We start from the raw sequence: 23,533 nt of genomic DNA, 5'->3' as shown, positions 1-23,533 counted from the left end.
TTCTAGGGCTGGCCTTGCATATTTTTTTTATCAATAGCAGATATTCCATTTAGGTTTTTGAACAGTTTCTGTTTTTATTTAAATTCATATTTCTGGTTTAATAACGTACGGTCTGTTTAGGTTTTACACATGGACAGTTTGATTTTCTGCTTATTTTACTGACATGTTTGTTTCCAGTTTAATAACTGGCATAAATACTTATTTTGGTCTATTAAAAAAAAGACAACATCTTTGCAAGACATCAGGTTTCCCAGTTGATTTCCTTTCTGCATTCCCAGTTCTATCTCTTTAGAAAGAAGTCATCTTAGACTTTTGGCAAATGACTCCAGTTCTGGCACATAAAAGGGTGCTCTGAAAAAACCATTTGGTTCAAGTAATTGTCACATGACCTCTAGGAAAACATACCTGTGAAACATTAGGTTAGTCTTTCCAATTGTGAGAAGGATCTGAATCCTGGCCGATACACGCTTCAGGATCACGGAGGTGCAGCCATAACAAGAAAATCAATTCCATTAAAATATAATATTTATTAGCAATGTTCCGACGTGTTCTGTGACATGCTGACCCCTTGTGTGCAGGAGATGAGATGACATCCTTTGCAACCTTGGAACTACACAGCCCCGAGAAGGGAGTCCCCTTTTCAAGAAGCTCTGGTTTGATTTCAGTCTTTGTATTATGTGAAAGTAGGGTGTGATGGAGGGGTGCCAGTCCCTGGACCCCTCCCTCATCCCAGGAGCCAATTCCCCACCCAGGGCAAATGATCCTGGCAAAATATCCTTCCCTGCTAAGGCTGTGCATGCTCACAACAGCCCTGTAGTGTAAGGTAGACTGCCACCACCCCTTAAACTCGTTAACCACCCTGAGCCAAGGGGAAGCTCAGAGCCCAGAAAACTGCCAAGGATTCCCAAATGGCAAGAGCCAAACAGACACTTCTTGCCCTGGAGCCTTTAAGCCTTTAATGCCCAATTGACACAATAGTCATGCTCAGTGGCCAAGGTACTAGTTTAGGGCTAACCTTCTCCTGAAATGAACACACACTGGGAAATAGAAGTAACTTTATTAAAGAATGAAAGAGGTGCACAGTTACAGCAGCAAAATTGTTCCTTAATATGCACACCCAAAAGGAGCAAGGTAAGATACAGAGAGTTCAGTCCCAACAGAAAAACAAGAAAGCTATGTAGCCTAGTCTCTCCTTACACACAGGTAGACAGTTGCACACACCCCTCTCCTCAGAGAGAGGAACAGGCAGGAGAGTCGATGCAAAATGGAAGCTCAACTGGCAGCATCAAGTAGGCATGATGGGACCCAGGAGAGGAACGAAAGCCAAGGTTTGAGCTCCATACTTATGTGAAGCTGCCCAGCAACAGGCTGATTCCAATTAACCAATCAGGAAATTTCTTCATGGAAAAAGGGCCCATCCGTCTCCTGGCCAAATGGAACATCCTCCCTAAAACTTCAAGGGCTGTACGACCTTGATGGAGCCTGGCTTCTCCTGACAAGGGGGTGTTAGGGTGGGCCTCTGCTTACCCACAGCTGGGAAATAAAACTGCCAACTCAGAGCTCTAATACAGAAGCCAAATGTTAACCTGTTAAGATCCCGCATTAACAAATGAAACCCTACAATTCTTTGCTACACAACCATCTTAAATTCAGGTTTTCATGACAAAGGGAACCCCCTTGAAATGATATGTTCGGGTACATTGGCCATTATTTATTTATTTATTACATTTGTATACCGCCCCATAGCCAAAGCTCTCTGGGTGGCTTACAACACATGATGGTGACTTTGAGTGGGGAAAATGCCGAGGCAGTGAAGGAGAGGGCGGGACAGACATTATTCCTCTGGGGAATATGTGTGGTGGACAAACCCAGCCACGGGGGATGAATCGAGGTGGCCAGGGACAATGACGCCCGCCACCCACTCTCCCGCCTCCCCACCTTATCCCATTGAAGACTGAGGCAGGGGCCTCTAGGGTGAGGTGGGGTGGGATATGCAGCCCCGGACCTGGGTGCAGGCAAGGGGGAGCCTTGTCTGCCTTTCCTAAAACTACTGGGGGCCAGCCAGCCACTATCTCTCAGCCTCAGAGGAATAGAAAAGGCAAACTACTTCAGAATACCTTTTACCATGAAAACCCACTGACAACGTTTGTATTCTACCAATCAAGATGGAAATTAAACACACCGGGACATCTGAAAAATTAGAGTTAAAACACAAAGTTTCTCTCATTCCTACTTTGAGAATGTTACAAAGTTTTCCACTAGTCGGAGCCATAGCTCTACAAAATCAAGAATAAAATATATATGATTGCCCAGTATTTCACTAATAATTAATTTCTCAGGATCAAACGGTTTAAAATATCAATCATGAGTTACATGTTCATTTGCTTCCAAACAATATACTCATTAATTAAAGTTACACACACAGGCCTGTTTGCTTCATTTCATGAGTTGAGAAGTTCAAGCTGAACTTGCTTCTCTATGAGACTGGATTTTAGGGTCTCATAGGACTGTGGGCCTTTTTGCTTAGTTCCTTGTGATTTTATTATATTTCATAAACAAATGCCTTCTATGTTTATATGTGTGGATATATAAAATTCTCCATTATAACCTCACCCAGAATCCCACTTTCTGCCAACATTATCATGATTTTCATGCATCCTGTAACTATTCTATTGACAACATGATCCATTGCTCTGCCTTTACCAATTCTGCTGGTCAACAAGCATGGGTCTGTAAATACCTGAACAACTGGGGAGCCTGTTTTGGGAACAGGACTAGCAATCCTCATGATCCAGGTGGTGGTGTCCCTTGACGGGGGATAGCTGGCCACTACTACCAAAGGTAGTAAGTTCAACCATGGAAAACATGGTCTTTCCCCCTTCCACAAAGAGCCATGGGAAGCTCTTGTACGACATGATTGGGTCTGTGGAGATAAAGCCTATAAAGTATTGCCAAACTATGTTGCCTGGCTTATACCAGCTGTCAGGGTCACTCAGGTACTCCCACTTGGTAGAATCAGGAACAAGAGAGCCTCCCCAATGAGAGAGAAAAAGAGAGAAATCAAAACCTGCTCGCCACTCTGCACAATGGGACATAGAAAACAGCAGGCCACTAACGATGGGCTCTTTCCTGCCCTTGGCTGGCACGGCTGCCGTGGGTTCTGGAGGATTGAGATTCAATCTACAGTGGAAATTCTTGCAAATGAGATCAAAGAAGCTGTTCCTGTGGCCTCTAAGACTATAAAGACTCTACCAGCAACCCAAACCTAAATAAGGAAAACGGTTCTCCAAAACAGGATGGCACTGGACTCTGCTCGCTACGGATGGAATGACTTGCACCATCATTGGGAGCGAATGTTGTTCCTACATAAACAGTTAAGCTGGAGAGATTGAATCCCATGCCAACTCCATAATAAAATAGCAGGTGAAGGGAAGTGGAACAGTCTGTGGTTAAGCTAAGAGAAGAAGATTGTCAGGGGTCTGAAACTGCCCATAAAAATCCTGTTGGTAGCCTGGCTTCCCCATATGGATCCACTGATGCACAGAAAGAGTTGAACTCCACTTAAAGCTTTTTCCAAATTCAAAGCATCTATACATCTCTTCCTTTGAACGGATCCTTTGATGTGCCTGAAGGTAGCCATTCTACACTACAAGCAAGTATCAGGTTTGTTCCCTGTATGTGTTCTGTGATGTGAAGTAAGGTGGCCACTCTGACTGAAGCTCTTTCCACGCTCCAAGCATTGATAAGGTTTGTCCCCTGTGTGACTTCTATGATGCACCATAAGGGAGCTACTCCATCTGAAGCTTTTTCCACACTCGAAGCATTTATAAGGTTTGTCTCCTGTGTGAGTTTTGTAATGCGAAGTAAGGTGGCCACTCTGACTGAAGCTCTTTCCACACTCCAAACATTTATAAGGTTTGTCCCCTGTGTGAGATCTTTGATGCACCGTAAGGGCGCTACACCATTTGAAGCTTTTTCCACACTCGAAGCATTTATAAGGTTTGTCCCTTGTGTGAGTATTGTGATGCGAAGTAAGCTGGCCACTCTGACTGAAGCTCTTTCCACACTCCAAGCATTGATAAGGTTTGTCCCCTGTGTGACTTCTATGATGCACCATAAGGGAGCTACTCCATCGGAAGCTTTTTCCACACTCGAAGCATTTATAAGGTTTGTCTCCTGTGTGAGTTTTCTGGTGCAAAGTAAGGTGGTCATTCCGACTGAAGCTCTTTTCACACTCCAAGCATTTATGAGGTTTATCCCCTGTGTGAGTTCTTTGATGCAAAGTAAGGTTGCTACTACAACTGAAGCTCTTTCCACATTCCAAGCACTTATAAGGTTTGTCCCCTGTGTGACTTCTATGATGCAAAGTAAGGTGGCCACTCTGACTGAAGCTCTTTCCACACTCCAAGCATTTATAAGGTTTGTCCCCTGTGTGAGTTCTTTGATGCGAAGTAAGGGCGCTACTCTGACTGAAGCTTTTTCCACACTCGAAGCATTTATAAGGTTTGTCTCCTGTGTGAGTTTTGTGGTGCAAAGTAAGCTGGTCATTCCGACTGAAGCTCTTTTCACACTCCAAGCATTTATGAGGTTTATCCCCTGTGTGAGTTCTTTGATGCAAAGTCAGGCTGCTGCTCTGACTGAAGCTCTTTCCACACTCCAAGCATTTATGAGGTTTGTCCCCTGTGTGAGTTCTTTGATGCGAAGAAAGGTGGCCACTCTGACTGAAGCTCTTTCCACACTCCAAGCATTCATAAGGTTTGTCTCTTGTGTGTATTTTTTGATGTGAAGTAAGGGCACTACTCCACCTGAAGCTCCTTCCACACTCCAAGCATTTATGAGGTTTGTCCCCTGTGTGAGTTCTTTGATGCGAAGTAAGGTGGCCACTCTGACTGAAGCTCTTTCCACACTCCAAGCATTTATAAGGTTTGTACTCTGTGTGAGTTCTTTGATGCGACGTAAGGGCGCTACTCCACCTGAAGCTCTTTCCACACTCGAAGCATTCATAAGGTTTGTTTTCCATGTGAGTTCTTTGATGCGAAGTAAGATGGCTACTCCGACTGAAGCTCTTTCCACACTCCAAGCATTTATAAGGTTTGTCCCCTGTGTGAGTCTGTCTCTCCTCTTGTCTCTTTGCTCCATCTTGACTCCTCAGTTTCTGCTCCTGCATCTGCTCCTCAGCTTTTTCCAGTGATACTTCGGATGGCTCTCCCTTAGCCTTGACCCCCCAGATGTATCCTGATGAAATGAAAAGGAAAGGTGATAAAGTGCTTTGGAGAAATCCTGTGAATATATTATGATTTGTATTTTGAAACATTTCTGGGAGCTCCATGGATATCAAAGTTTAACTCTCAAAGCTCGAGGCCTTGTACAGAGTTAGTTTAGCAGTAGGTGCTTGGTAACAGGATGTGAAAAGAGACACACACAGAGACAACTGTGACAAAAATCTGCTCTCTTGTTCCTCCATTTAAGGTGGACAGCCCAGTACTTATGCACAGCTGGAACTGACAAACCTAGGATGGATCTTGTCTGACAGGAACATGGCCCCACTGCCAGAGGGCAGCTTGCACCCCCTCCCTCCCTCCTCCCTCTCTCCCAAAATGTTAGCCCCCTGTTACCTGCAACATGAGATAGTGCTGAAAGATGAGACCCCCAGGTCAGAAGGCACTCTGTGAGCTACTGGGGGAGAACAAAGGACAAGTACGAGTAGCTCTGTGACTAATGATGCAGCTGGGTGAAAGCCGCACAGATGTGGAAGGAGAGTCTGGAGTTGTATGACATACACAATAGAAACATGGAATGTGAGAAGCATGAACCAGGGAAAGTTAGAAATTGTCAAGCAGGAAATGGAATGCATCGACATTACAATAATTGGCGTGAGTGAATTAAAATGGATGGGAATGGGACATTTTCAGGCAACTACAAAATATTTTATGTAGGAAATGATAAATTAAGAAGAAACGGGGTTGTTGTAATAGTGAGAAGTAACGTAGCAAAAGCAATTGGGAGCTATCATGCAAAGGCTGAGTGAGTGATATCAATGAGATTTCATGGGAAACCTATCAATGTAACCATCATCTAAGTCTATGCTCCAATGGCAAACAGAGAAGAAGAGGAAACTGAGAGATTTGATGCAGAAGTACAGGAAGAAATTAAAGGGAAATTTAGGCCAAGAGTAGGGATGTTGAATAATCAACATGGGAACACACTGACTGACTGAGATGAAATAAAAGGAAGATGGAAGCAATACACTGAAGAACTCTATAAAAGAGATGCCAAAATGACAGATTCATTCACGGAGGAACCATAGGATGAAGAACAGAAATTTTAGAATCTGAGGTGAAAGCTGCTCTTAAAATACTTGGAAGAAACAAATCACCAGGAACAGATGGCATACCAATAGAATTGCTACAAGCTACTGAGACTGAATCTGTCCAAATTTTGACAAAACTTTTTCAACCAGTATGGAAGAGAAAACAATGGCCCACAGACTGGAAGTGTTCAATATACATCCCAACTCTAAACAAAGGGAATCTCAGGGAATGCAGTAATTTTTGAACTATTGCCTTAATATGCCATGCAAGTAAAGTAAAAGCTCTTACCGTATATGGAGCTAGAAGTGCCAGATGTCCAAGCTGGATTTAGAAAGGGAAGAGGCACCAGAGATCATATCACAAACATACGTTGGATAATGGAACAGAGGAAGGAATTTCAGAAGAAAATCACCCTGTGCTTTATAGACTACAGCAAAGCCTTTGACTGTGTAGATCATGAAAAACTATGGAATGCTTTAAAAGAAATGGGGGTGCCACAGCATCTGATTGTCCTGATACACAATCTATACTCTGGACAAGAGGCTCCCGTAAGGACAGAATATGGGGAAACCGATTGGTTCCCCATCGGAAAGGGTCTGAGACAGGGGTGTATTTTATCATCCTATTTCTTTAATCTGTATGCAGAACATATCATACAGAAAGCAAGATTGGACCAAGATGAAGGAGGTGTGAAAATTGGAGGGAGAAATATCAATAATTTAAGATATGCAGACAATACCACACTACTAGCAGAAACCAGTAATGATTTGAAACGAATGCTGATGAAAGTTAAAGAGGAAAGCACAAAAGCAGGACTACAGCTCAACGTCAAGAAGACTAAAGTAATGACAAGAGAAGATTTATGTAACTTTAAAGTTGACAGCAAGGACATTGAACTTGTCAAGGATTATCAATACCTTGGCACAGTCATTAACCAAACTGGAGACAATAGTGAAGAAATCAGAAGAAGTCTTGGACTGGGGAGGGTAGCTATGAGAGAACTAGAAAAGATCCTCAAATGCAAAGATGCATCACCGAACACCAAAGTCGAGATCTTTCAGACAATGGTAATCCCCATCTCTATGTATGGATTTGAAAGTTGGCCGGTGAAAAGAAAGATCAACTCATTTGGAATGTGGTGTTGGAGTAGAGCATTCCAGATACTATGGAGCACGAAAAAGAGAAATAATTTGGTGTTGGAACAAATTAAACCACAACTACTATTAGAAGCTAAACTGAGGTTGTCATACTTTGGACACATCATCAGAAGACCTGATTCACTAGAGAAGACAATAATGCTGGGGAAAACAGAAGGGAGTAGAAAAAGAGGAAGGCCAAACAAGAGATTTTATTTATTTATTTATTACATTTATTAGTTGCCCATCTGGCTGGATAACCAGCCACTTTGGGCGATGCACAACATAACAACATACAGTTCACATTAAAACTTTAAAATTCCAACAATATTACTAAAACCTAACCCACCCCAAAGGATTGATTCCATCAAGGAAGCTACAGACCTGAGCTTACATGGTTTGAACAGGGTGATTCACGACAGAATCTATTGGAGGTCACTGATTTATAGGGTCGCCATAAGTGGTAATTGACTTGAAGGCAGATAACTCCCCCACATACCTGCACTGTGAGTTCAGCTTTAATTGATCCAAGAGATCCCAGTGCCACACAAACTTATGTGGGAGGAAATATCCTGAAAAGGGGGGCTGTGATATTCAGCCTTTGTGCCTCATCCACCAACAGGAAAAAGCCTGCAGTGGACCAGCCAAACAGCTTTATGCCTGAGAGGACCAATATCCTGGAGGTAAGTAGTGACTTAGGATCAGGTAGATACTTGAGCTAAAAGATGGGTTCCCCATTACTGAGTAAGAGGATTTTGAGGTGCTAAAGAAAAGCTGACTCTTGAGATTAGTGGCAGCAACTGGGGGAGAGTGTTGGTTGTAGGCCTTACAGTAAGTTAAAGTGGGCTCTGGCTGGGAAGTGCAGGGTGTGCTGTCCTAGGATCCCAGAATTATAAGCACAAAATTGGCCCCCCAGAGTCTTCCTGTCTGGGAAAAGGGTGTACAGGAAATGATGGCAGCTCTATCGATAATCTGAAATGCATAGTGGGTCAGGTTTGCGAAGCAGGGGTGCCAGGAAGGGAGTAAGAAGGCTATCCTTAACCTCTCCTAATTCTAACAGAACAGGTCGCCATCTCAGGAATCTCCCGCATGATCTCCTTGTACAGAGCTCTCTAGGCTGGATCCAGCTGAGCCCGTTCCTCCTGGGTGAAGTGCACTTCCTCAAAGGTCACCAGTCCTTGGAAGAAGAAAACCATTGCCTTCCTCATTTACACTCCCAGGCAAGGCGTGGACATCATCTGCCCTCCACTCACACTCTGAAGAGAGATGGGGAAAGCGGGATCTTTTCCTTTAGTGTTCACAAATCATCTCAGGTCCAGAAGGCATCTACCGGAGAGGTCTTAAAACAACCCAAATGTGACATTGCTGACATTTTAACAAAAATATGTACCTTCTCCCAAAGACTTGCTACCATATGGACTGGCAAATGTATTACAATTTGAAAGCCAAAAGGACAGAGAAGGTATCTTGGAAATTAGAGGCCTATTAGCTGTTCCGTGAAAAGTAGTGGAAAATATTATTAAAGAGATTTACCAAACATGGAGTGGAACACAGCAATCATGGGATATGAGGAAATATGCTTTCATGCATCAGTAAGTGTTTAAAGATCAGGAAGGAGAAAGAAGGAATAAATGAATAGTTCTTCCAATGGAGGGATTTAAGAAGTGCCCTCCTGCCAATCATCAGGATTAGGACCTGTGCTTTTAAACTTGTTTCTAAATTTAATGGATTTGGGGTGAGAAGTGAGGTAACCAACTTTACTGTTGATATCTGGCTGCCCATTTGCTACCGAGTCACGTTCAAGGTTCTAGTTTTTGTGTACAAAGCCCTATACAGCTCGGGAGCAGGATAGCGGAAAGTCCGTCTTACCCATTATATACCCAGTCTATCACTGCGATCTGCAGAGGAGGGCCTCCTGCAGATACCATCTTATCAAGAGGTTCGTTCTGCACAATATAGGAAATGGACCTTTAGTGTGGCGGCACCTGCCCTGTGGAATTCCCTCCCCTTGAATATTAGGCGCCATCGCTGCTATCTTTTCGGCGCCTTTTGAAGACCTCCTATTTCAACAAGCCTTTTAAGTTGAGACCAATCCCAGTCTGCATCTGTGTCAGAATTGTATATGTTTTTTAATAATGTTTTTAACCCTTTTTTAAGGTGGTTTTAAAAATGTTTTTAATGCTGTTTTGTTTTAATGTATTTTAAGATTTGTTTTTATGATGTTTTAAAGTGTTTTTAGTGCTTTCTTTGCCGCCCTGGGCTCCTGCTGGCAGGAAGGGCGGGATATCAATCAATCAATCAATCAATCAATCAACCAATCAATATCAAGTTCAGGGTGATTAAAATAAAGAGGGATTGTGAGGAATTCCAAAAGGAACTCTTCAAGCAGGCTTGGCTATTAAAGAGCAAATGCAATTAAATGTAAGCAAGCGTCAAGTGATGCACAGAAGTGAAAAATCCTAACTTAACTGGTGGTGACTGACAGGAGAGAGACCTTGAGGTCATAGCGGATGCTTCAGTTAAGATACTGATGTTATAGCTGTGAAATTGGTGAATTCCATGTGAGGGATCTTTAAGACACAGATTGAAAATAAAACTGCCAATATCATAACAAGTTGAACTCCGCTTAAAGCTTTTTCCAAATTCAAAGCATCTATACATCTCTTCCTTTGAACGGATCCTTTGATGTGCCTGAAGGTAGCCATTCTACACTACAAGCAAGTATCAGGTTTGTTCCATGTATGCGTTCTGTGATGCGAAGTAAGGTGGCCACTCTGACTCAAGCTCTTTCCACACTCCAAGCATTGATAAGGTTTGTCTCCTGTGTGAGTTTTGTGGTGCAAAGTAAGGTGGTCATTCCGACTGAAGCTCTTTTCACACTCCAAGCATTTATAAGGTTTGTCCCCTGTGTGAGTTCTTTGATGCAAAGTAAGGGCGTTACTCCACCTGAGGCTCTTTCCACACTACAAGCATTTATAAGGTTTGTTCCCTGTATGAGTTTTGTGATGCGAAATAAGGTGGCTACTCTGACTGAAGCTCTTTCCACACTCCAAGCATTTATAAGGTTTGTCTCCTGTGTGAGTTCTTTGATGCGACGTAAGGGCGCTACTCTGACTGAAGCTCTTTCCACACTCCAAGCATTTATAAGGTTTGTCTCCTGTGTGAGTTTTGTGGTGCAAAGTTAGGTGGTCATTCCGACTGAAGCTCTTTCCACACTCCAAGCATTTATAAGGTTTCTCCCCTGTGTGAGTTTGTCTCTCCTCTTGTCTCTTTGCTCCATCTTGACTCCTCAGTTTCTGCTCCTGCACCTGCTCCTCAGCTTTTTCCAGTGATACTTTGGATGGTTCTCCCTTAGCCATGACCCCCCAGATGTATCCTGATGAAATGAAAAGGAAAGGTGATAAAGTGCTTTGGAGAAATCCTGTGAATATATTATGATTTGCATTTTGAAACATTTCTGGGAGCTCCATGGATATCAGAGTTTAACTGTCAAAGCTCGAGGCGTACGGAGTTATTTTAGCAGTAGGTGCTTGGTAGGCTTTGAAAACAGACACACACAGAGACGACTGTAACAAAAAATTCCTCTCTTGTTCCTCCAATTAACGTGGACAGCCCAGTACTTATGAACGGCTGGAATTTACAAACCTAGGATGGATCTTGTCTGACAGGAACATGGCCCTTTCCACTGCCAGAGGGCAGCTTGCACCCCCTCCCTCCCTCCTCCCTCCCTCCCAAAATGTTAGCCCCCTGTTACCTGCAACATGAGATAGTGCTGAAAGATGAGACCCCCAGGTCAGAAGGCACTCTGTGAGCTACTGGGGGAGAACAAAGGACAAGTACGAGTAGCTGTGTGACTAATGATGCAGCTGGGTCAAAGCCGCACAGATGTGGAAGGAGAGTCCGGAGTTGTACGACATACACAATAGAAACATGGAATGTGAGAAGCATGAACCAGGGAAAGTTAGAAATTGTCAAGCAGGAAATGGAACGCATCGACATTACAATAATTGGCGTGAGTGAATTAAAATGGATGGGAATGGGACATTTTCAGGCAACTACAAAATATTTTATGTAGGAAATGATAAATTAAGAAGAAACGGGGTTGTTCTAATAGTGAGAAGTAACATAGCAAAATAATAATAATAGTAATAATAAATTTTATTTGTTAGACGCCTATCCGTCTGACTATACAGACACTCTAGGCGACTTACAACACAATTAAAATACAACCAACAATATACCCAATTATAAATTACAATATATAACATCTCTGATAACAACACAGCTCATATATACAACAGAAAGCTAATCCACTCCAAGATTATAGGCCTGCCTGAAGAGCCAGGTCTTTAAAGCTCTACGGAAACCTGTCAGAGAGGAAGCATGCCGGAGATCATACGGGAGAGAGTTCCAGAGGGTGGGGGCCACCACCGAGAACGCCCTCTCCCTGGTCCGCACCAGCCCAGCTGTTTTGGCTGGACAGACCGAGAGAAGGTCCTGTGAGGCTGATCTCGTCAGGCGGCCTGATTGATGATACTGGAGGCGGTCCTTCAGATAAACTGGGCTGAAACCGTTTAGGGTTTTAAAGGTCAACACCAACACCTTGAATTGAGCCCGGTAAACCACTGGTAACCAGTGTAGGTCTACTAACACTGCCGTGATATGATCCCGGCGACGGGTATGCTTAATTAAGCGTGCCGCCGTGTTTTGTACCAGCTGCAGTTTCCGGACTGTTTTCAAGGGTAACCCCACGTAGAGCGCATTACAGTAATCCAAGCGAGAGGAGACCAGAGCATGTACCACCTGTGGGAGCAGATGTACAGGAGGGTAGGGTCGTAGCCTCTGTATCAGATGTAATTGATACCAAGCTGCCCGGCTCACTGCTGAAACCTGAGCCTCCATGGACAGCTGGGAGTCAAGAATGACTCCTAGGCTGCGGACCTGGTCCTTCAGGGGCAATCTTACCCCATTCAGGACCAAGTCGATGTTTCCCAACCTTCTCCTGTCTCCCACAAGTAGCACCTCAGTCTTATCGGGATTCAGCCTCAGCCTGTTCTCACCCATCCATCCACTTACGGACTCCAGGCACTTGGACATGGTATCTACAGCCAATTCTGGCGAGGACTTAAAGGCAGGTAGAGCTGAGTGTCATCAGCATATTGATGACACTGCAGCCCAAAACTCCTGATGATCGCTCCCAGCGGCTTCACATAGATGTTAAATAGCATGGGGGAGAGGATAGAACCCTGTGGCACTCCACAATTAAGAGGCCAAGGGTCTGAAACCTCATCCCCCAATGCCACCCGCTGGTGTCTACCTGAGAGATAGGAACGGAACCACTGTAAAACAGTGCCCCCAATTCCCAATCCTCTAGGCGATTTAACAGGATACCGTGGTCAACGGTATCAAAAGCCGCTGAGAGATCTAGAAGGACGAGGAAGGTATATTCTCCCCTATCCAACGCCCTTCTCATATCATCCACCAGAGCGACCAAGGCTGTTTCAGTTCCATGACCAGTCCTGAAGCCCGATTGGAATGGATCCAAATAATCCGCTTCATCCAAGTATGTCTGTAACTGTTTGGCCACCACTCACTCTATCACCTTGCCCAAGAATGGTAGATCCGAAACTGGACGAAAGTTGTTCAACTCTTGGGGATCCAAGGAGGGCTTTTTGAAGATGGGCTTTATCACTGCCTCCTTGAGGGCTAATGGCATTGCACCCTCTTTCAAGGATGCATTTACCACCGCCTTGATCCCTTTACCCAGTTTCTCTTTGCAGCTCATAATTAGCTGCAAAGGGCAAGGATCAAGCAGACAGGTGGTTGGCTTTACAGTAGAGAGCACCTTGTCCACTTCCTCAGCGAGGAGAGGCTGAAATCAATCCCATCGGACCGGAATGCAGCTGGCCGCCTCTGGCCTATTTTCTGTTTCCACAGCGCATGGAATCCTGCTCTTCAGGCATTCGATTTTATCGACAAAATGTTTAATAAATGTGTCACAGGAAGCTTTAGAATGCTCCATGGGTTCCTGAGCAACTGGACCGACCAGGCTTCGGACCACTTGGAACAACCTCCTGGGACAACATTCTGCCGACGCAATAGAGGCAGCAAAGAAATCTCTCTTTGTTGCCTTTATTGCCACTTGGTAGGCTGCTATTGCTGCTCTAACCAGTGTCCGATTGTCTTCAGTGCGAGATTTCCGCCACCGGCGCTCTAGTCGTCTCACCTCCTGTCTCAGACCCCGCAACCGTGGAGTGTACCAGGGTGCTGTCTGAGTTCTGTTCAGGGGGAGAGGATGTTTCGGAGCCACCCGGTCTATTGCCCTGGAGATCTCCCTATTCCACTCCATCACCAGGGTCTCGACCGGGTGACCTTCAGTCAGCTCCAAATCCCCTAGCGCATTTAGGAATCCCTCAGATTCCATCAGGCGTCTGGGGCGGACCATCCTCATGGGTCCTTGAACCCTGCAGAGGGTGTGTGGCTTTAGGATGTCTATATTTACTCCAAAAGCAATTGGGAGCTATAATGCAAAGGCTGAGTGAGTGATATCAATGAGATTTCATGGGAAACCTATCGATGTAACCATCATCTAAGTCTGTGCTCCAACGGCAAACAGACAAGAAGAGGAAACTGAGAGATTTGATGCAGAAGTACAGGAAGAAATTAAAGGGAAATTTAGACCAAGAGTAGGGATGTTGAATAATCAACAGGGGAACACACTGACTGACTGAGATAAAATAAAAGGAAGATGGAAGCAATACACTGAAGAACTCTATAAAATAGATGCAAGGATGACAGATTCATTCACAGAGGAATCATATGATGAAGAACCAGAAAATTTAGAATCTGAGGTGAAAGCTGCTCTTAAAATACTTGGAAGAAACAATCACCAGGAGCAGATGGCATACCAATAGAATTGCTACAAGCTACTGAGACTGAATCTGTCCAAATTTTGACAAAACTTTTTCAACCAGTATGGAAGAGAAAACAATGGGCCACAGACTGGAAGTGTTCAATATACAACCCAACTCTAAACAAAGGGAATCTCAGGGAATGCAGTAATTTTTGAACTATTGCCTTAATATGCCATGCAAGTAAAGTAAAGGCTCTTACCGTATATGGAGCTAGAAGTGCCAGATGTCCAAGCTGGATTTAGAAAGGGAAGAGGCACCAGAGATCATATCACAAACATACGTTGGATTATGGAACGGAGGAAGGAATTTCAGAAGAAAATCACCCTGTGCTTTATAGACTACAGCAAAGCCTTTGACTGTGTAGATCATGAAAAACTATGGAACGCTTTAAAAGAAATGGGGGTGCCACAGCATCTGATTGTCCTGATACACAATCTATACTCTGGACAAGAGGCTCCCGTAAGGACAGAATATGGAGAAACCGATTGGTTCCCCATCGGAAAGGGTCTGAGACAGGGGTGTATTTTATCACCCTATTTCTTTAATCTGTATGCAGAACATATCATACAGAAAGCAAGATTGGACCAAGATGAAGGAGGTGTGAAAATTGGAGGGAGAAATATCAATAATTTAAGATATGCAGACAATACCACACTACTAGCAGAAACCAGTAATGATTTGAAACGAATGCTGATGAAAGTTAAAGAGGAAAGCACAAAAGCAGGACTACAGCTCAACGTCAAGAAGACTAAAGTAATGACAAGAGAAGATTTATGCAACTTTACAGTTGACAATGAGGACATTGAACTTGTCAAGGATTATCAGTACCTTGGCACAGTCATTAACCAAACTGGAGACAATAGTCAAGAAATCAGAAGAAGTCTTGGACTGGGGAGGGTAGCTATGAGAGAACTAGAAAAGATCCTCAAATGCAAAGATGCATCACCGAACACCAAAGTCGAGATCTTTCAGACCATGCTAATCCCCATCTCTCTGTATGGATTTGAAAGTTGGCCGGTGAAAAGAAAGATCAACTCATTTGAAATGTGGTGTTGGAGTAGAACATTCCAGATACTATGGAGCACGAAAAAGAGAAATAATTTGGTGTTGGAACAAATTAAACCAAAACTACTATTAGAAGCTAAACTGAGGTTATCATACTTTGGACACATCATCAGAAGACCTGATTTACTAGAGAAGACAATAATGCTGGGGAAACAGAAGGGAGTAGAAAAAGAGGAAGGCCAAACAAGAGATTTTATTTATTTATTTATTTATTACATTTATTAGTTGCCCATCTGGCAACATTAAAACTTTAAAATTCCAACAATGCTGTGTATGCCCACCGGCCCCCTGCGGTGTATATAAGGGAAAGGAGAAGACCGCTTGGGAAATAGAAGTTTGCAAGGGGAGGACAATAACAGCTTTGTTAACCCCATGGGGGGGTGGGAAATTCTGTTGAGCCCAGGTAAGAGAGGGACATGTGCTTAGCGGACAAAATTTTGGTGGGGAGGGTGGGAGGCCACGACATTAAGAGGTTAGGTGGCAGATGCCGGATAGGTGTGAGGGGCAGGCCAGGCCAGTTTCGGGGAACGAGGAATAGATGTTTAATATCCATCCCATGTTCCGGACCTGCTCACCACCAGAAGATAACTGGGGGAGGTGCAGCCCCAACCAATCTTCGACTGCTGCTGTGTAATGCCAAGTCTGTGGTACAGAAGACATCTCTCATCCATGACATGGTCATGGATGAGAACGCAGACCTGATGTGCATTACGGAGACCTGGCTGGATGGGGCCTCAGCTCCTGTGCTTGGGGCCATGTGTCCAGCCGGTTTCCAGTACGCACAGCAGCCGAGGATTGGGAGGCGGGGAGGGGGAGTGGCAGTTATTTATCGGAAGTCCTTGATTTTTACCAGACCCCCTCTCCACGAGACCAAGTTTGTTGATTGCATGTACTGGAGGCTGGGCCCTAAGGGCAGTTTAGGGATTCTCCTTGTGTACCGCCCGCCCCGCTGCACAGCTGACTCCCTGACCGAGGTGCTGGAGGTCGTCTCGGCTGTGCGGGTTCTTTCCCCCAACCTTTTGGTTTTGGGGGATTTTAACCTGCATGCCGAGGTGGCTCTCACAGGAGCCCCTCGGGATTTCATGGAAACCATGACTTTCTGGGAACTGCACCTTAGCAACTTTGGGCCCACCCATGTAGCCAGTCATGCTCTCGACCTTGTATTTGCCTCGGGAGGGGGAGGTAGTGCTCTGGAAATGGGGGTTATTTCTTCAGACCCCATGTCATGGTCAGATCACTATCTGGTGAACATGGACCTCCTATTGCTGCACACCCTCCGCAGGGGACAAGGACCTATTAGGATGGTCCACCCCAGACGCCCGATGGAACCAGTAGGATTCCTGAACGCGCTGGGAGATTTGGAGCTGACCGAAGACCACCCGGTCGAAACCCTGGTGACAGAGTGGAATAGGGAGATCACCGGGGCAATAGACCGGGTGGCTCCAAAACGTCCTCTCCCCCTGAATAGAGCTCAAACCGCGCCGTGGTACACACCACGGTTGCGAGGTTTGAGGCAGGAGGTGAGACGACTAGAACGCCGGTGGCGGAAATCTCGCTCAGAAGACGATCGGACACGAGTTAAAGTAGCAATAGCGGCCTACCAAGTGGCAACAAAGGCAGCAAAGAGGGGCTTCTTTGCTGCCTCTATTGCATCCGCAGAATGTTGTCCGAGGAGGTTGTTCCAAGTGGTCCGAAGCCTGGTTGGTCCAGTAGTGCAGGAACCCTTGGAGCACTCTAAAGCCTCCTGTGACGCATTTGCAAAACATTTTGCTGATAAAATCGATCGTATGAAGAGTTCGATTCCGTACACCGTGGACACAGGAAGCGGGCCAGAGGTGATCAGTTGCGATCCGGTCTGCTGGGATCGGTTTCAGCCTCTTTCCTCTGAGGAAGTGGACAAGGTGCTCTCTACTGTGAGACCGACCACTTGTTTGTTTGACCCTTGCCCCACCTGGCTCATTGTGAGCTGTAAAGAGAGACTGAGCGAAGGGATCAAGGCAGTGGTAAATGCCTCCTTGGAAGAGGGGGTGCTGCCATCTGCCCTCAAGGAGGTGGTAATAAAACCCATCTTGAAAAAGCCCTCCTTGGATCCCCAAGATTTAAATAACTTCCGTCCAGTCTCCAATTTACCATTTCTGGGCAAGGTGATCGAACGTGTGGTGGCCAAACAGTTACAGACACACTTGGAGGAAGCGGATTATTTAGATCCATTCCAATCGGGCTTCAGGACTGGACATGGAACTGAAACAGCCTTGGTCGCTCTGGTGGATGATTTGAGGAGGGCGCTGGATAGGGGTGAATACTCATTCCTCATCCTCCTGGATCTCTCTGTGGCTTTTGATACCGTCGGCCACGGTATCCTTTTGGATCGCCTGGAGAGAATGGGAATTGGGGGCACTGTGTTACAGTGGTTCCGATCCTATCTCTCTGACAGGCACCAACGAGTGGCAGTGGGGGAGGAGGTTTCAGACCCTTGGCCTCTTAATTGTGGTGTGCCACAGGGCTCTATCCTCTCTCCCATGCTATTTAATATGTACGTAAAGCCGCTGGGGGCCATCATCAGGAGATTTGGGTTGCAGTGCCACCAATATGCGGATGACACTCAGCTCTATCTCTCATTTAAGTCCTCACCGGAGTTGGCTGTGGAGACTATTTCCAAGTGCCTGGAGTCCGTAAGTGAATGGATGGGAGGCAACAGGCTGAAACTGAACCCCGACAAGACCGACGTACTGCTTCTGGGAGACAAGAGAGGATTAGGAGATACTGACTTGGTGCTGAATGGGGTTACTTTGCCCCTGAAGGACCAGGTTCGCAGCCTCGGGGTCATTCTTGACTCCCAGCTGTCCATGGAGGCTCAGGTATCAGCTGTGAGCCGGGCAGCTTGGTATCAATTACATCTGATACAGAGGCTGCGACCCTATCTTCCGGTTCATCTGCTCCCGCAGGTAGTACATGCCCTGGTCTCCTCTCGCTTAGACTACTGTAATGCGCTCTACATTGGGCTACCCTTGAAGACGGTCCGGAAATTACAGCTGGTACAGAATGCGGCGGCATGGTTGATTAAGAACAGCTGCCGGCGGGACCACATCACCCCAGTGCTTGAAGATCTGCACTGGTTACCAGTTGTTTACCGAGCCCAATTCAAGGTGTTGGTGTTAACCTTTAAAGCCCTACACGGTTTCGGTCCAGTATATCTAAAGGAGCGCCTCCAGCATCACCAAGTATGCCGTCTGACGACATCAGCCTCTCAAGACCTTCTCTCGGTCCCACCAGTTAAAACAGCTAGACTGGTGCGGACCAGAGAGAGGGCATTTTCGGTTGTGGCCCCCACCCTCTGGAACTCTCTGCCATACGACCTACGCCATGTCCCCTCCTTGGTAGGCTTCCGCCAAGGACTAAAAACATGGCTATTTCAACGGGCATACAGAATCCCTAGTTAATTTTAATAGTGTACAGATGTGGGTAACTTGATTATGTTATAATTGTACTTATATGTGTATTTTAAATTTTAATTATGTACGCCGCCTAGAGTGGCTGTTCACGCAGCCAGATAGGCGGCCTAAAAATATATATTTTTTTATAACAATATTACTAAAACCTAACCCACCCCAAAGGATTGATTCCATCAAGGAAGCTACAGACCTGAGCTTACATGGTTTGAACAGGGTGGTTCACGACAGAATCTATTGGAGATCACTGATTCATAGGGTCGCCATAAGTGGTAACTGACTTGAAGGCAGATAACCCACACACACACCTGCACTATGTGAGTTCAGCTTTAATTGATCCAAGAGATCCCAGTGCCACACAAACTTATGTGGGAGGAAATATCCTGAAAAGGGGGGCTGTGATATTCAGTCTTTGTGCCTCATCCACCATTAGGAAAAACCTGCAGTGGACCAGCCAAACAGCTTTATGCCTGAGAGGACCAATATCCTGGAGGTAAGTAGTGACTTAGGATCAGGTAGATACTTGAGCTAAAATGTGGGTTCCCCATTACCGAGTAAATGGATTTTGAGGTGCTAAAGAAAAGCTGACTCTTGAGATTAGTGGCAGCAACTGGGGGAGAGTGTTGGTTGTAGGCCTTACAGTAAGTTAAAGTGGGCTCTGGCTGGGAAGTGCAGGGTGTGCTGTCCTAGGATCCCAGAATTATAAGCACAAAATTGGCCCCCAGAGTCTTCCTTTTTTTTTTTTTCAATAATTTTTATTCAAATTTTCATAAAACATAGAAAACAAAATCATAAAACATTCAAAGACAAAAAACAAAACAAAACAAAAATGATTAAACAAAAAAAAATGTTGACTTCCCATTTGTCACATATCAAATCAGTTATAGGTCTACAATATATAACAATCCTGTCTCTTAAATCATATTATAAAATCACTTTCCTCCAGTAGTTATCTTAATTAATCATCAAATCTCATAAACATTACTTTATTCTTTCCACAAAAAGTCAAAGAGAGGTTTCAATTCTTTAAGAAATATATCTATCAATTTTTCTCCAAATAAACATGTCAATTAATCCATCTCGTTAATAATTATAATAATCTTATTGTCATAACCATAGTCCAAATAAACATTTCGATTAATCCATCTCATCAGAATCTGTTAGGTCCAATAATTTCAATAGCCATTATTCCATTATCCCTATTAGTTCCATCTTCCATCTTCAATAGTCCTGTTAAGTCCAGTAATTTCAGTGTCCAATCTTCCATTATCAGTATTCCATAATAATCTTGCTGTTGTAACCATAGTCATATAATAAGAGTCTGATGGGAATTTCCTCTATCCCAAATATTTTCTTGCCATCCATTCTGAATAAGTTGCTGAAATACTGTTGTAAAGTCATATCTGTGTTCTTCTTTTTTACAAAATGCACTGGCTCATCTCTTAAGAGTTTTTCCATTGTCACATGGCTGCAGTTAATTCCATAGATTTTCTCTATATCAAGCTCCATCACATCATTCCAGTCCAGAAGATTATCCAAGCCATTGATAACTTTGCCCCCAGAGTCTTCCTGTCTGGGAAAAGGGTGTACAGGAAATGATGGCAGCTCTATCGATAATCTGAAATGCATAGTGGGTCAGGTTTGCAAAGCAGGGGTGCCAGGAAGGGAGTAAGAAGGCTATCCTTAACCTCTCCTAATTCTAACAGAGCAGGTCGCCATCTCAGGAATCTCCCGCATGATCTCCTTGTACAGAGCTCTCTAGGCTGGATCCAGCTGAGCCCGTTCCTCCTGGGTGAAGTGCACTTCCTCAAAGGTCACCAGTCCTTGGAAGAAGAAAACCATTGCCTTCCTCATTTACACTCCCAGGCAAGGCGTGGACATCATCTGCCCTCCACTCGCACTCTGAAGAGAGATGGGGCAAGCGGGATCTTTCACAAATCATGCCAAGTCCAGATGGCATCTACCGGAGAGGTCTTAAAACAACCCAAATGTGACATTGCTGACATTTTAACAAAAATATGTACCTTCTCCCAAAGACTTGCTACCATATGGACTGGCAAATGTATTACAATTTGAAAGCCAAAAGGACAGAGAAGGTATCTTGGAAATTAGAGGCCTATTAGCTGTTCCGTGAAAAGTAGTGGGAAATATTATTAAAGAGATTTACCAAACATGGAGTGGAACACAGCAATCATGGGATATGAGGAAATATGCTTTCATGCATCAGTAAGTGTTTAAAGATCAGGAAGGAGAAACAAGGAATAAATGAATAGTTCTCCCAATGGAGGGATGTAAGAAGTGCCCTCCTGCCAATCATCAGGATTAGGACCTGTGCTTTTAAACTTGTTTCTAAATTTAATGGATTTGGGGTGAGAAGTGAGGTAACCAACTTTACTGTTGATATCTGGCTGCCCATTTGCTACCGAGCCACGTTCAAGGTTCTAGTTTTGGTGTACAAAGCCCTATACAGCTCGAGAGCAGGATACCGGAAAGTCCGTCTTACCCATTATATACCCAGTCTATCACTGCGATCTGCAGGGGAGGGCCTCCTGCAGATACCATCTTATCAAGAGGTTCGTTCTGCACAATATAGGAAATGGACCTTTAGTGTGGCGGCACCTGCCCTGTGGAATTCCCTCCCCTTGAATATTAGGTGCCATCGCTGATATCTTTTCGGCGCCTTTTGAAGACCTTCCTATTTCAACAAGCCTTTTAAGTTGAGACCAATCCCAGTCTGCATCTGTGTCAGAATTGTATATGTTTTTTAATAATGTTTTTAACCCTTTTTTAAGGTGGTTTAAAAAATGTTTTTAATGCTGTTTTGTTTTAATTGATTGTAAGATTTCTTTTTATGATGTTTTAAAGTGTTTTTAGTGCTTTCTTTGCCGCCCTGGGCTCCTGCTGGCAGGAAGGGCGGGATATCAATCAATCAATCAATCAACCAATCAATATCAAGTTCAGGGTGATTAAAATAAAGAGGGATTGTGAGGAACTCCAAAAGGAACACTTCAAGCAGTCTTGGGTATTAAAGAGCAAATGCAATTAAATGTAAGCAAGCGTAAAGTTATGCACAGAAGTGAAAAATCCTAACTTAACTGGTGGTGACTGACAGGAGAGAGACCTTGAGGTCATAGCGGATTCCTCAATTAAGATACTGATGTTATAGCTATGAAATTGGTGAATTCCATGTGAGGGATCTAAAGAACGATAAGGAGATTGCAGAGAAGCTAAATGAATTCTTTGCATCTGTCTTCACAGTGGAAGATATAGGGCAGATCCCTGAACCTGAACTAACATTTGCAGGAAGGGATTCTGAGGAACTGAGACAAATAGTGGTAACGAGAGAGGAAGTTCTAGGCTTAATGGACAATATAAAAACTGACAAATCACCGGGCCCGGATGGCATCCACCCGAGAGTTCTCAAAGAACTCAAATGTGAAATTGCTGATCTGCTAACTAAAATATGTAAATATGCATGTAAATATGCATGGGTTCCGGTTGGCGCTGAAGGAGAGCAGGGCTCTCATGCCTTTAACAGCTGAGTGGCAGGCAGATATTAAACAGAGAAAGCCTTTTCTAGTCTGGAACTAAAATTATGGGGAAAGCTTCACCTGTTTGATATTGTATTTGTCAGGCATCTTGTTACTTGTGTGTGACCCCCGATTGATCTTTGGGCTCTCCTCCCCCCTCCATCTGCAAAAGAGGGCGCACATTTGCTCATGAAGCGAAGGGCATGTATATTTGTGTCACTGTCTGTGAGTGCAGCAGAGGGGGTGATCCACATACTGTGGACCGGGCCCAGAAATTCCTCTGGACAGTTTGGCACCCCAGTTACCCCAGGGAAAGGCGTAGGAGTGGTGGGAGGCCAGGCCTTGAGGGAGGAATCCCAAGAGAGTAAGGAGTGGAGGAGGCCAGCAGCAGACAACCTGTGAGGCTGAATCCCAGGAAGCAGGAAGAAGCTGTGCCAGTAGGGGTCTGGGGTTTGGAGGTGCTCAGGAGAAGCAGAACCTGATCCCTGTTCCCTCATCCCCAATGTAAGAAAAGAAAGCGCGCCTCTCATCCTGCCTGCTCCAAGGGCCAGGAAGAGCTGCGGGTGAAAATTCTCATGTGTAGCCCGTGCATGCAGCAATTCTCGTGTGGGGCCCCCAGTTTGTAAAAATGTGACTAAGTCCTTGGAGGGGCGGCAGCAGAGTCCTCAACTTCATGCGTCTCCTCTCTCCCACCCTCCCCTCCGCCCCAAATTGCATACCTTTCTTTCGAGGCTCCCTCCGTGCAACCCCGCTCGCCAACATCGCCGCGCACGAAGAGGGCTCCGCGCTTCCAGCCTCCATTGCTCGCAGAGAGGCGGGGCAGGAAAGGGACGTCCCTCGGTTGCGCTCTTTCCTGCGGCTCCGTTGTCCTTTGTTAACCCTTAAAGTGGCTGGAGCTCCTCGGCTGCTTCGCAGGGAGAGCGTGGGGAGGCAGTCAGTCCTCACATGCGCTGCGCGCTTCCGGAGTTCCCAGCAGAGACAGGCTTCGTAATGGGAGGGGCTGGGGGAGCAATCAGGCTCTGGGCAGGTGAATGTTCCCCTTTAGCCGCTCTTCCTAGCCCTTGTCCCACCAGTGAGCTGCCTGCCTGGGCCGGGCTTGTAAAGGTTTTCTCCGGGAGGTCTCTCTGA

The 23,533-nt window shown here is 45.0% G+C and overlaps 1 protein-coding gene across 1 annotated transcript; it reads right to left on the bottom strand.

Moving 5' to 3' along the window:
- Positions 1 to 1,082: 1,082 nt before the first annotated feature.
- On the bottom strand, positions 1,083 to 23,240 carry LOC133381858 (zinc finger protein OZF-like). The gene is made up of 2 exons (XM_061621416.1): positions 23,125 to 23,240; positions 1,083 to 5,235 (listed from the first exon to the last, which is right to left on the bottom strand). The coding sequence occupies exons 1-2, from the start codon at positions 23,204 to 23,206 to the stop codon at positions 3,647 to 3,649; spliced, it is 1,671 nt and encodes a 556-aa protein (XP_061477400.1). The 5' UTR covers positions 23,207 to 23,240; the 3' UTR covers positions 1,083 to 3,646.
- Between the last annotated feature and the right edge of the window lie 293 nt (positions 23,241 to 23,533).

The sequence above is a fragment of the Rhineura floridana genome, chromosome 3, assembly GCF_030035675.1.
Source record: "Rhineura floridana isolate rRhiFlo1 chromosome 3, rRhiFlo1.hap2, whole genome shotgun sequence".
In the NCBI taxonomy this organism is placed as follows: domain Eukaryota; kingdom Metazoa; phylum Chordata; class Lepidosauria; order Squamata; family Rhineuridae; genus Rhineura; species Rhineura floridana.
This window is presented reverse-complemented; position numbering and strand designations above follow the sequence as displayed.